General features: G+C 45.2%; 1 protein-coding gene across 1 annotated transcript in view; it reads right to left on the bottom strand.

The window, feature by feature from the left end:
- Positions 1–12,107, bottom strand: part of RNF213 (ring finger protein 213) — a 97,585-nt gene that overhangs the window by 59,051 nt on the left and 26,427 nt on the right. The window contains exons 10-13 of the mRNA XM_056848648.1: positions 5,048–5,265; positions 4,066–4,206; positions 3,104–3,265; positions 1,227–2,367 (exon numbers count right to left, since the gene is read on the bottom strand). Coding sequence (XP_056704626.1) covers positions 1,227–2,367; positions 3,104–3,265; positions 4,066–4,206; positions 5,048–5,265 — 1,662 coding nt within the window. The remainder of the gene's footprint in view (positions 1–1,226; positions 2,368–3,103; positions 3,266–4,065; positions 4,207–5,047; positions 5,266–12,107) is intronic.

The raw sequence follows: 12,107 nt of genomic DNA, 5'->3' as shown, positions 1-12,107 counted from the left end.
GGAGCAGGTGGCACGGTTCCCCGCCGCCACGGATCCACCACCCCCTTCAGGATTGTGCTCATAGTCCTTGATTCCTGTAGATATTATAAAATTATAATGCATATTAGCAAAGTTTTAATAAACCTTATTTTAAATAGATCTTTATATTATATAAAGTGAAAATGGAATCAGATTCTGAATTCTCATCTTCACCTGCACATGCCTCATTCTGATTCAGTAAATTTAGCTTTGCTTTTTTTTTAATGCTGAGGAAATTCAACTTTTTATTTAAAAAATGTGCTGAGAAATTTACCCTAGTTGTTACATAATTAAGGAGATCAGATTCAAAAGCATTGCCTTATGCCATATCAAACCATTGGTCGACCAAGGTCAGTACCGCCTACTCTGACAGGCAGCTGCTCTCTAGAATCTCAGGTAAAGGGGCTTTTACGTCACCAATTACCTAATCTTTTTAACTGGAGATCCCAGAGATTGACTCTGGGACCTTCAGCATGCATAGTAGATGCTCTGTCACTGAGACACAGATTCTTCTGTCATGAATTTCAATACCTCTAACCATAGAAAACAAGAAACTAAAGACCGGTGTGTCATCTCAATAACTGGAATTTGGACCGATTGATCACATATATGGTACATTGACCTTTCAAACGCCAAGTTTTAAGCCTGAGTCTACGCTCACAGAAGAATGAGGTGGCAAGAAGATGGCTGGTAGAAGTGCTGAGCTGGTAGAACAGGCTCAATGCCACTTTGAGGTGCAGTTGAGGGATTGTATTTTTTCAAAGCCCTCCTGCCTTAATTCCATTGAAGTGGAAAACCAACATTGCATTCAAAGAGCTAGGCTCTGAACCTGATGTCCTAGTGTTTAATTTGCAGAGTATTTTAACATGCTGGGGCAATAAAAATGAAGTATCTTCCCTGCGATTTATTCACCACATTTTTAAGCCACCCTCCCTCCAAGGATAGCATACATGATTTCACCTCTCCTCCATACTACCCTCACAACAACCCTCTGAGGTACGTTAGGCTCAGAGTGCATGACTGAGCAACTTTGGGCCAGTGAGCTTCATGGCTGAACAGGGATTTTGAACTTGGGTCTCCTAAGTCCCCAGTCCAGTGCTCTAACCACTTCATTATACTAGCTCTGAAGTGTTCTACCACCTAATTGTGCCGTTTGTGTAGACTAGGCCTCTAAGAATTTGGAAAACTTTTCAAAATGTTTCTCTCACCCACTCCAGCTCTTCTGGAAGATACAATCCCAACACACATTTTATCCTTGAAGACAGAAGCTGATGAATGTGCAGACTGTGTGGCTTCATAATGATTCCCAAGGTATCTCTGAATGTCCTTCAGGGGTTGCTGAGGGATCATGTGAACTTTGAACTGACTGAAGGCAGCAGGGACATAGCAGTGCTCTCTCTCACAGTTACACAGAATCACTAGGTGATAATCATCCTGGTGTTTCAAGTAAAGGCTTCGGAACAGTTCCTCAGATCTGTAGCCAACATCATAGCTCAACTCATCTGCGTAGAGCAATGTAAAAATTTTCTTCTCACTGCAGCCCGGAGTGAGGCATCTCCTCAAAAACAATGCCACTTGCTCATAGCTGGTCTGTGGTGTACAGAGCAAGACCTCATCATAGGAAGGCAGCATCTCCTCAGGACTGTTCATGTAGATGGCCAAGGCTGAAGCCAACACTTCAGAGTGAGGACACAGGATGAGATTGGGCCTGTCAGTGTGAAGGCCTTGTGGGAATGTTCGCACAACTCTCGTGTTCTCCATACCTGCCAGAAGGTCCAAGTAAGTGCCGAGTGTATCAATGTCCAAGCAACCGGGAAGGAAAGAACTCATGCTCTTCATGTAGGATTCCCAGACATGCTCCAGTTGTTCAGTCAGCTCTTTCTCCATTACCACTGTCCCAAAAAGATCATCAGGATTGCTCTCTGCCTTTCTGGACATCAGATGTTTGGAGATCTTCTGGACATCCTGTTTGCTGCAGTTGTGCTTTATGAATGATAGCATCAACAAAGCAGCTTCGCTAGGGCATTTGGAGCCAAGCTCTCTACACAAGTAAACAAGCTGCTCAGCCATGTAATAATTTAAGTAGAAATACTGTGATCGCTTTTCAGACATGAAACGGTCCCACCTCTCCAGGAAACTCTCCATCTTTCTGCATAAGGCTGGGAGAACTTCCATTACTTCTCCACTCCCAAAAAAGGCTTGCATAAGATTCAAATTGAAGTCCATGTCAATACAGAACTTGCTGTTAGGCGAGCAGTCTATCTTAGTGATCCAAGATCGGAAGAGCATATTGCCAGCAGAATACAGTCTTACGAAGGACAGTGCAAGTCTCTGGACACCAGAAAATACCTGTGTGTAGAATAAACATTGTGGGAGACAGAGTACAAATAGTTCCAGTGAACAGATGCTATTAACACAACCAAAGCAAAACTCAAAATAGCAATAAAATTATACACCTGTCAATAAATACACACACACAGTAGTCTGTACCCATGCCTTATGGTCAACCCTTGACTTACAGAGTCAGAAGTGAAAGCTTCTCTGGCATTACACTGAAGTGACAGAATAGTTCTTTTCTTTAGAAATAGGAAAGGATGTCATCATAATCCATTCAACATTTCTGACTATTTTGCAGGGAAAATCAATACAAGGATGACAGGCAATGACAAAATATAGTAACTGTTATTTTTTCCTTTCTTGGCCTTCACCCTCCTCCCAAATTCTCTCCCCTGGTTAGTAAGCATATTTGGCACTCTAGATTTTGGTTCTTCAATGCTTTCAGCTTAAATCTTTGCAGAGAAATCAAACAGGTCTGTCTATAAGACCCAGTCTGATTTTGAGTCAGGCATGCTTGTGCGAGACCAGAAAATGGACATCCAGTCTCTAAGAGAACCAATCACATTTCAGTAATAAGTAGAGAACACAGAACAGCTTCAATCTGTATAACAGATGTCTGAAATCAGTTCCTCTTTATCTCCATTTTTTAATGTACTTTGGAAATGCAAAGTGCTTGGAATGTACTCTTTCTTCCTCAGCAAGCCAACATACAAAAAAAATTCACTGAATGGTAAGGCTAGAAACCAACCTCGGAAAACTTCTCTACTTCTGCGCCTTGTTCTGCTTTGCCTGACATCAGCATCAGCTTGTTCATTAGTTCTTTCAGCTCCTCTAGCGAATAATGCCGCCGCTCTTCTTGGCCATCATGGCTTTCCGAGACCGTCAGGAACAGGACTGTCTCCAGAGAAACCTTTCAAATAAATAAGTGGCTGCAGTTAAAACTGAATTTGGTTTACTTTTTTATGCTTTGTGTTCTCAAGCTTATAGTCACATGAATGCTATGGGGGGAAATCCCTAAGTCTTCAACGTTCACAAATATATTCTCTACGTTAATGGCAGAGCAGTAGCTGTGCAATGCAAATCTCATGAATATATAAAAATTAATCATTCACAACAGTATTAACAGGAAAGAGCAAAGCCACATGCTTTCCTGACTTGAGAAGGGTCACTTGTATGTACATTTAAAGCCTTGCAACAGAAAACTTTATAATAGACTGAACCTTTCGTATTTCATTGCCTTCTGATGTCCCCATTTGCAATCGTCTTGTTTGCAGACTTCCTAGAGGCACCTGGTTGGCCACTGTGTGAACAGACTGCTGGACTTGATGGGCCTTGGTCTGATCCAACATGGCTGTTCTTATGCCCATGCATACATGCCACTAAAGGTTGTGCCATTACAAATCTGTCAGTCTTTCAGGTGCCACAAGACACTTTTGTTTGGTCTACACGAGAAAACAGTTGTTCAGAATGGCATTACTGCAATGAGAGGCCACAAACTGATAATGAAAGCAGTTTACCAATGGGTGGGCTTACAGGCCATTAGTCATTGACAGACATTATCGATGTGACTATAATTTTTCTCTGCACAAGTCCTTTTCTTGCTAGCTTTGTTTACAGCAGGCTGTTTAGAGAGACACTAAAGAACACAGGCAAGAGTCGAGGCTGCAAATATTGGAACAGTGTGCCGTCAACGGTTTCTTGTCGTCTCACCTTCTGGCCTTCTGCTGGTGCTTCAATTACGTAAATTCCTTTGCGATTGATTGTGGTCGCCAGTGATATAGATGATAGTTCCACAGAGCCATGGCTCTCTTTTATGGTTTTTAGCCATTCCAGGTATCTGGCAGAATCCCGCTGTGTGGCATAAGAAAATATGAACCAGTTTAGTCCTCCTAACCCCATACCTTTTCCCATATCAACCACCACAGAGGTGGAATAACAGTGTGCTGACAGAGTTGTGCTCAGCCTCCTTTATCTCAATGCTCAAAACTGCACAGAATATTTTGCGACATGCCAGAAACATACAACTTTTACCAGTTCAAGTAGCAGCATACACAGTAGAAAATGTATGCAGTAGTGCACTCTCCATATACAGAACATACAGCGCTAATTAGTTATGAGTAGGATATCCTCAGTAGTGACAATGTTTGGCATCTCTGTACTTCAGGCAGGAATTCTGTGCCGTATGGTGGTGGCACCATATGTTGGGACACTATGGTGAGTTACAGAGCCTCACCTACTGCACTGCAAGCCCTTACAGAGCTGCCATTCCCAACCCCCACCTTGTGGAAGAACCTGCCGCTAGCATGCCGGTATAGAGAACAAGGGTCCCACCCCTCCTGAGCTCTTTATCATACACACTCAGAGAAGGAACAGGGCAATGAAGAGAGATCAACTCAGCAAAGCACAGGATTCCTCCGTGGCTCTGTCCCTTGGCTTGTTCCTCACTGTGGTATACCTCCTGGTGCCTTGGCTTGTAGTTTCTGTCCCCACCTCTCTATTCTGCCCACAGTCCTCGCCTTGCAATGCAGACTCATGTTGCGTCCATGCAGCTTACTGAGTCCCAGGCCTAGAAAGGCTGCAGACCACTGCTCTGGTACTTCAACAGTAAACTCACAATGAGCACAAAGCAGGGTTAAAATCTTTTATCAAATAAACAGCAGCAGATGGACTAAGATACTGATGGAGGAATTACCAATTTTTGGGGAAGGCTGCAGTCACTTTCCAGAGCTTTCCACAATTTCTTCAAGCACTCCATGAACTCCTCAAACCCAGACTCCTGCTTCAGCTCATACAGAAGACAAGAGTAGCCCTGTACGGCATCATGGAAACACGCAACACGATCTACATCCATGTCATTCTCTCCCGCAGAAATAGAGGCCAGGTCCACGAACACCTTCAGCTCAGTTATATCTAAGAGAAATCAAAACAAACTCTCAATTGACAAATAGCAAGGCTGTGGTAATGCACTGTAGTATTCCCATATTCCAGGAAGAAAGTATTTCTACCCATTTCCTACTTGTACCACCCTAACAGTATAACTAAATGCTATGCACTGCTTACAACCCTTGCTTCCTTCTCTCACTCACTCACACACAAATGTACATCGTACCATAAGCAAACACAAGTAATTCTCCATTTTTGTTTTGTCTTCGCAGCCAAGCCCAGGTGCTGGTTACGGACTCCTCCAGAGGAGGGTGTAGTGTAAAAAGAGCCTTGGCTACTTACCGTGAAGGCTTCTTCTGCTCAGAGGGACGAAGGGCATCTTCAGAATGGGTGTTTCCTTTTTCCTCTTTGCTCGGGAGGCAGGATTTAATATTTAAATTTTCCTTGACTACTGAGGGTAAACGCCCCCTGAAGCCAGTTAAAAACTTTCCAAGCCTTATATAGGTAACTGAGAAAAAACTTGTAACATTTAAGTCATCAGTAAGTTATAAACAATTAGTAGTAAAAGACGCTGAGAGTCTAGAGGAGAGTAGTCTTAACGAGACTAAGGTTTAAGTATAACTGGTAGTAATGAACTATAAAGAACACTAGGAAAATAAAGCAGACGTCTGGGAGGGCAAGATGCCCTTCGTCCCTCTGAGCAGAAGAAGCCTTCATGGTAAGTAGCCAAGGCTCTTTCTCGGCTCAGAGGGACAAAGGGCATCTTCAGAATGGGACATACAAGAGCAGTCCCCGCCCAGGGTGGGTTAGACGTCCTGTAATATACTTTGCAACACTCGTCTGCCGAATGCTGCATCTGAAGATGAATATAGGTTCATCTTATAGTGTCGTACAAAGGTAGACACCGACGACCACGTGGCTGCCTTACAAATTTCAACTATGGGAGCCTGCCTGTCGAAGGCTGTGGAAGTTGCTGAACTTCTAACTGAATGTGCAGTAATGCCCCCCGGTATTGGTAGCTTGCTTTCCTTATAAGCTGTCTTAATGCACAATGAGATGGTGCGACTGATAGAAGCTCTTGACATGGGTTTACCTCTCTTTGGCTGTGATATGTTAATGAACAAGGCTTCTGAAGTCCTGATACTTTCTGTTCTGGACATATAAATGTGAATGGCCCTCCTTACATCTAGTGTATGCCATGTCTTTTCCTTTGGAGTCTTAGGATTGGGACAAAATGAGGGCAGAACAATGTCTTGATCTCTGTGGACTTTTGTATTGCACTTAGGTAAGAATGAGTGATCATGTCTGAGTACTACCTTATCCTTGTGGAAGGTGATGAGACCAGGGCGAATAGATAATGCACCTATTTCTGAGACTCTACGTGCCTATGTTATGGCTGTTAAGAATATCGCTTTCATCCTAAGCCATTTGAGCCCTACCTTCGAAAGAGGTTCAAAGGGGGGTTTTGTGAGTGCTGTCAATACTGTGTGCAGGCTCCAAGTAGGGAACCTATGTTTTGTTGGAGGATTGATGATGCTTAGACCTCTAAAGAATAATTTAATGTGAGGATGTTTGGATATTTTATAACCTGCCACTCTTGGAACGATGGTGGCTATGGAAGCTAATTGCCTGTGTAGTGCAGAAGTGGCTAAGCCCATCTGTTGACCTTCCTGTAAAAAAGACAGGATGCCAAGTGTTCTAGGTTTGAGTGGGTTAAAGCCTTTGCGTCTGCACCACCTAGTGAAGGCTTTCCATGTAGAATTGTAGATTCTTTGAGTTGAAGGTTTGCGTGCAGCCTGGATGGTATTAATTATGTCCTCACTGTAACCTAAGTTGCAAAGTCTCCTCCGTTCAATACCCATACGGTCATTTTGTACCATCCTGGATTGGGATGGCATACTGGGCCCTGTATCAGAAGGTCCTGTCTGTCTGGAAGTCTCCAGAAGTTGTTGTGAGACATTTGGATTAAACTCGGAAACCATGGCCTTCTGGGCCAGTAAGGGGCTACGAATAAGACGTGTGCGTTTAATGTTTTTATTCTCCTCAGTACTCTTGGTATGAGAGGGAGTGGAGGGAAAGCATATAGCATTCCCCTGGGCCAAGGAGCCGTTAGTGCATCCGTCTGTTCCGCCCCCTGTTGTGCAAATCTGGAGTAATACCGGGGCAGTTGGTGGTTCGATTTTGAGGCAAATAGATCTATTTGAGGTGTCCCGAACCTTTGTGTGATGTGCTGAAATATGTCCGGGTGAAGGGACCATTCTGCCTCGTTTATTGTCTCCCTGCTCAGCCAATCTGCTTGAACATTCGTGACTCCCTGAATGTGTTCCGCCTGTAGTGAGGTTAGGTTGGTTTCTGCCCAATTCAGTATTTTCAGTGCTTCCTTGTGTAAGGCTGATGACCGTGAGCCCCCTTGTTTGTTCAAATGTGCCTTTGCGGCCACATTGTCCGTTCTTATCAGTATGTCCTTTCTTTGGATTAGTGGAGTGAAGCTTTGTAGAGCTTTGTATATCGCTCTGATTTCTAACACGTTTATGTGTAATTTTTGTTCCTGGGGGTTCCAATTGCCTTGGGCTATGTGCTCGTGAAAGGTTGCTCCCCACCCAGTCGTGCATGCGTCCGTGTAAATTTGCTCTGGTATCGGGTAAATGAATCGGAGGCCCCTTGAAAGGTTGTTTCTTTGTGACCACCACTGTAGACTGTGTTTGACTTCCTTGGGAAGGAGGATGTTTATGTCTCGTTTCCTTTGAATGTCCCTTTGATAGGGTCTGAGTAGCCATTGTAGAGGCCTCGAGTGTAGACGAGCCCATTGTATGGTGGGGATGCAAGCTACCATGTGCCCTTGTAACTTGGCGAGAGCCATGAGTTTGGACACCCTGGAATTGCATGCAGCCTTGGCTAGGGATGATATGAGAGTGATCTTGTCCTCCGTCAGGAAGAGTTTGTTTTGCTGAGTGTCTATGAGAACGCCTAAGTGTTTTAGACGTTGTGAAGGAGTTAACTTGCTATTCTTGTGATTGATTAGGAAGCCATGGCTTGTCAATTTTTCTACTACTTGTTTTGTGTGTTGTAGACTTTGTGTATGGAATCTGCACATACCAGAATGTCGTCTAAGTAGGGATGAATGCGTATGCCCTCCTTGCGTAATTCTGCCACCAAAGTAACCAGTACTTTGGTGAATACCCTTGGGGCGGAAGTTAACCCGAAGGGGAGGGCTCTGAATTGGTAGTGCATTCCTTGGTAGAGGAACCTCAGAAAGCGTCGATGTTGTGGATAAATGAGGATATGTAGGTACGCTTCGGTGAGGTCTATGGATGTTAGGAAGTCCATTGGTCTCAATGCCTCTGAAACTGACCTCAGTGTCTCCATTCGGAAGCGTCTCAATGGGATGAATCTGTTCAGAAACTTCAGATCTAGGATGGCCCGCCATCCCCCATCTGTTTTGGGAACGGTGAAGAATACTGAATAGATTCCCAATGAGCGTTCCGAAGGAGGCACTACCTCTATCGCTTTGATGTCTACTAGATGTTGTATCGCTTCTGAAGTTCTTTGTATTTTTTGTTTGTTCTTGGATGTTGGTGATATCTGAAGTCTGTCTGCAGGTATGTGAGAGAACTCTATTTGGTATCCCTGAAGTATTATGTTTTGAACCCACAGGTCTACATGAGGGGTCAACCACTGTGGATGAAAGTGACTGAGCCTGCCCCTCACAGGCAGCAGGTCGGCGTCACTGTTTGGACTGTTGTCCAGGTTTATTCCCCTTGTCACTTTGAAAGGAGGAGAATTTTGAATTCCTATTGAATCTACCTCCTCTCCGAAAGGAAGTACGATTTTGTCTCCACTGATTGTTTTGACCCCATTGATTTCTGCGTTGGTCAGGTCTGAATTTTTGGAGAGTATGGTAAGATCGAAAATTGGTAGAATTGGAGGAGCTTTTAAAATCTTTGTGAAGAGACTTGGGTAAGGCTTGCTTTTTATCTTTAGTCTCCACTAGGATGGAATCTAATTTGTCTCCAAATAGGCGTTTTCCTTGATATGGATAGCCCATGAGGACTGACTTTGACCGGTGCTCCACCGACCAAGGGCGAAGCCATAAGGCTCTTCTAGCTGCGGCTGAGGTAGCTAAAGCTCTGGCAGCATAAGCCATGGTGTCTAAGGTAGAGTCTGCCAGGAAGGAGACAGCTCTTAGAATTCTAGAGACACCTTCACAAGCCTGTTTTTCCTCCTGAGGAATAATCTGAGTCAATTTTCTGGCCCAGATAATTGCTGCTCTTGACACCAGAGCAGATGTAACCGAGGCCTTAATTGCCAGGGCTGAGGCCTCATGTGACTTTTTGCATGCCAACTCTGCCTTTCTATCAGCAGGATCTCTGATCAATGCCTGTCCCTCTTCAGTGACTGTGTCTGAAGTATGTAGTGTAGTGACCGGAGCTTCCACCGGGAGTACCTTGAGCATTTCTGAGGTGGCCTGATCTACATTATAAAACTTTTTTGATGTTACAGGGAACTGTTTTGAAGCCATTGGTTTCTCCCATTCTGACTTAATGAGTGATAGGAAATAATCAGGTACAGGTATCACCTTGTCTGGAATGTCATGCATATGAAAGAATTCTTTCATCCCCTTTTTTCTTTGAGTGTTTGCAGTGTCAGTGTCATCTGAAAGATCAAGGGCTGCTAGGGTTTTAGACAATAGCAGAGGAAATTCCTCAGCGTTAAACACTCTAGACTGTTTTGGTTGTTCAATTATGTCTTCCCCATCCGAACTGAACTCGCCCTCCTCTCTTTCAGACATGGAGTCATCTCCTTCCTCCCCTTGCATAACCTGCTGAGCTGAAGTGTCTTTTAGGGCCGCCTTAGTAGGCCACTTGCCGTCCCCGAGGTAAGTACTGCCAGCACTTGTTTGTTTTGGACGGGCACCCAAGGACGTATAGTCCTGCAATGTCTGGGCTTCCATGGCTGAGGAGGGCTGGGGATAGATTGGAGGAGGGGGGGGGTTGGGCTGCTCTCAAGCCTTCTGTGAAGGCATCTTTAATAAGAGCTGAAAGCTCCGCTCTAAGAAAGGCTAGCCCGCCATCTTGAAACAGGGGGGGAGGAATCCTACCGGTAGCCGGTGTCTCCGCAGCCGCTTCACATCCTTGCACTAAAGGCGAGCCGCCATAGGACAAAGCGGTAGAAGGCAAAGGCGAGCCGCCAGCCTGCTGCTTCTCCCCTGGAAGTTGCTGCACCGGAGGAGCGGCAAGAGCCACTGTAATCTCCGTGGCGCTAGCCGCTGCGGGAACTCGTCCGCTTCTTTTCGGAGCGCCTGTGAGCCGGGCGGCGTCTATGAGGCGACCCTCTTGCACTTACCGCTGCCTCCGCCGCTTGAGCCGTTTTTCTTTTTCTTTTTAACCCCCGAGTCAACTGGTTGACTGGTGGAGGATTCAGAAGGACCCGGCATAGCTGTTAGTAGGCTAGGGTCCAAATCGGCTGAGGCGATATAATTGTCTTCTTGCCGATCCGCCATCTTGTTTTGGCGGGAAGATTTTTTATTTTTTTTTTAAGCCTTCTATCTAAGATAGAAAAAGTACAGGAAATATAGATGTGAAATTAGGTATAGAAAAGAATAGATAGGAATAGAAAGGAATAAGAGCAAAAATTTGTTCTCCTTGAGCTGAGAGCTGCTTAGAGGCTGCTCTCCCGATAAGGCAGGAAATAGAACTGGCTTCAGGGGGCGTTTACCCTCAGTAGTCAAGGAAAATTTAAATATTAAATCCTGCCTCCCGAGCAAAGAGGAAAAAGGAAACACCCATTCTGAAGATGCCCCTTGTCCCTCTGAGCCGAGAAGGTAAAGGTCCCCTGTGCAAGCACCGGGTCATTCCTGACCCATGGGGTGACATCACATCCCGATGTTTCCAAGGCAGACTTTGGTTTGCGGGGTGGCTTGCAGTGCCTTCCCCAGTCATCTTCCCTTTACCCCCAGCAAGCTGGGTACTCTTGTTACCGACCTCGGAAGGAGGGAAGGCTGAGTCGACCTTGAGCCGGCTACCTGAAACCGACTTCCGTCGGGATCGAACTCAGGTCGTGAGTGAAGCTTTTGACTGCAGTACTGCAGCTTAACGCTCTGCGCCACGGGGCTCCTCAGTGTGTAGTGGCACACTGCAAAAGAAGTAGTGGTGAACCACAGATTTCTCCTTCTGTGCCAGAGATTGCTCTGTGACAGCATCAGACTGGAAGGGGTTACTGATGCTGAGCGTCTCTCCAAAAAATATACCTTTTCTCTTATCTGTAGCTAATGCACTTTTGGGAGTGGGTTGTGTATAGAGGGGAACAATGCCCCTGGCACTGGAATGTGGGGAGGCACTCACTGCCTCACACCACCTATCTCTTGGCCTTGGAGCAAACTGCCTCCCAAGGCTAAGAGTTAGAATCACACACACATACACCTAACAGCATATATGTTAAGGGGGGCTATTTTTTCCTCTGAATCTCAGCTCAGGCCAAGCCGCGGAACTGAGTCCACCCTCTGCTATTGTCAGGGTTCCAGCAGTGTGGGTATACATTTCTGTTATTCTCTGCTTATGTTTCTAGTTTGTGAATAATAAAACTGCTTTTCTTCTATCATCGGTGTGCTCATTGCTTTTGAAATCCCTAGTGGAAAAAGAACCATCTGCCTCTTGGCAACACAGAGGGATCCACATACTAGTTAGAGGAAGGGGTCTGCCTTTCAGGGCAACACTAAGGTCTGTCATGATCTGCAGTTTACTAGGTCCAAGTTTGCAGATTTAACAGGGATACACTGGCTTCTATGAACTGGCTGAACCAGCAAATCCCTCTGCGTTGCCTCACGCTAAATACCCTGAAAGGGAAAGACACCCAATCTCTTCCTGGCCTTC

This window comes from Euleptes europaea, chromosome 1 (genome assembly GCF_029931775.1).
Source record: "Euleptes europaea isolate rEulEur1 chromosome 1, rEulEur1.hap1, whole genome shotgun sequence".
NCBI classification, from domain to species: domain Eukaryota; kingdom Metazoa; phylum Chordata; class Lepidosauria; order Squamata; family Sphaerodactylidae; genus Euleptes; species Euleptes europaea.
The sequence above is the reverse complement of the archived record's forward strand: the minus strand, read 5'-3'. Positions and strand labels throughout refer to the sequence as shown.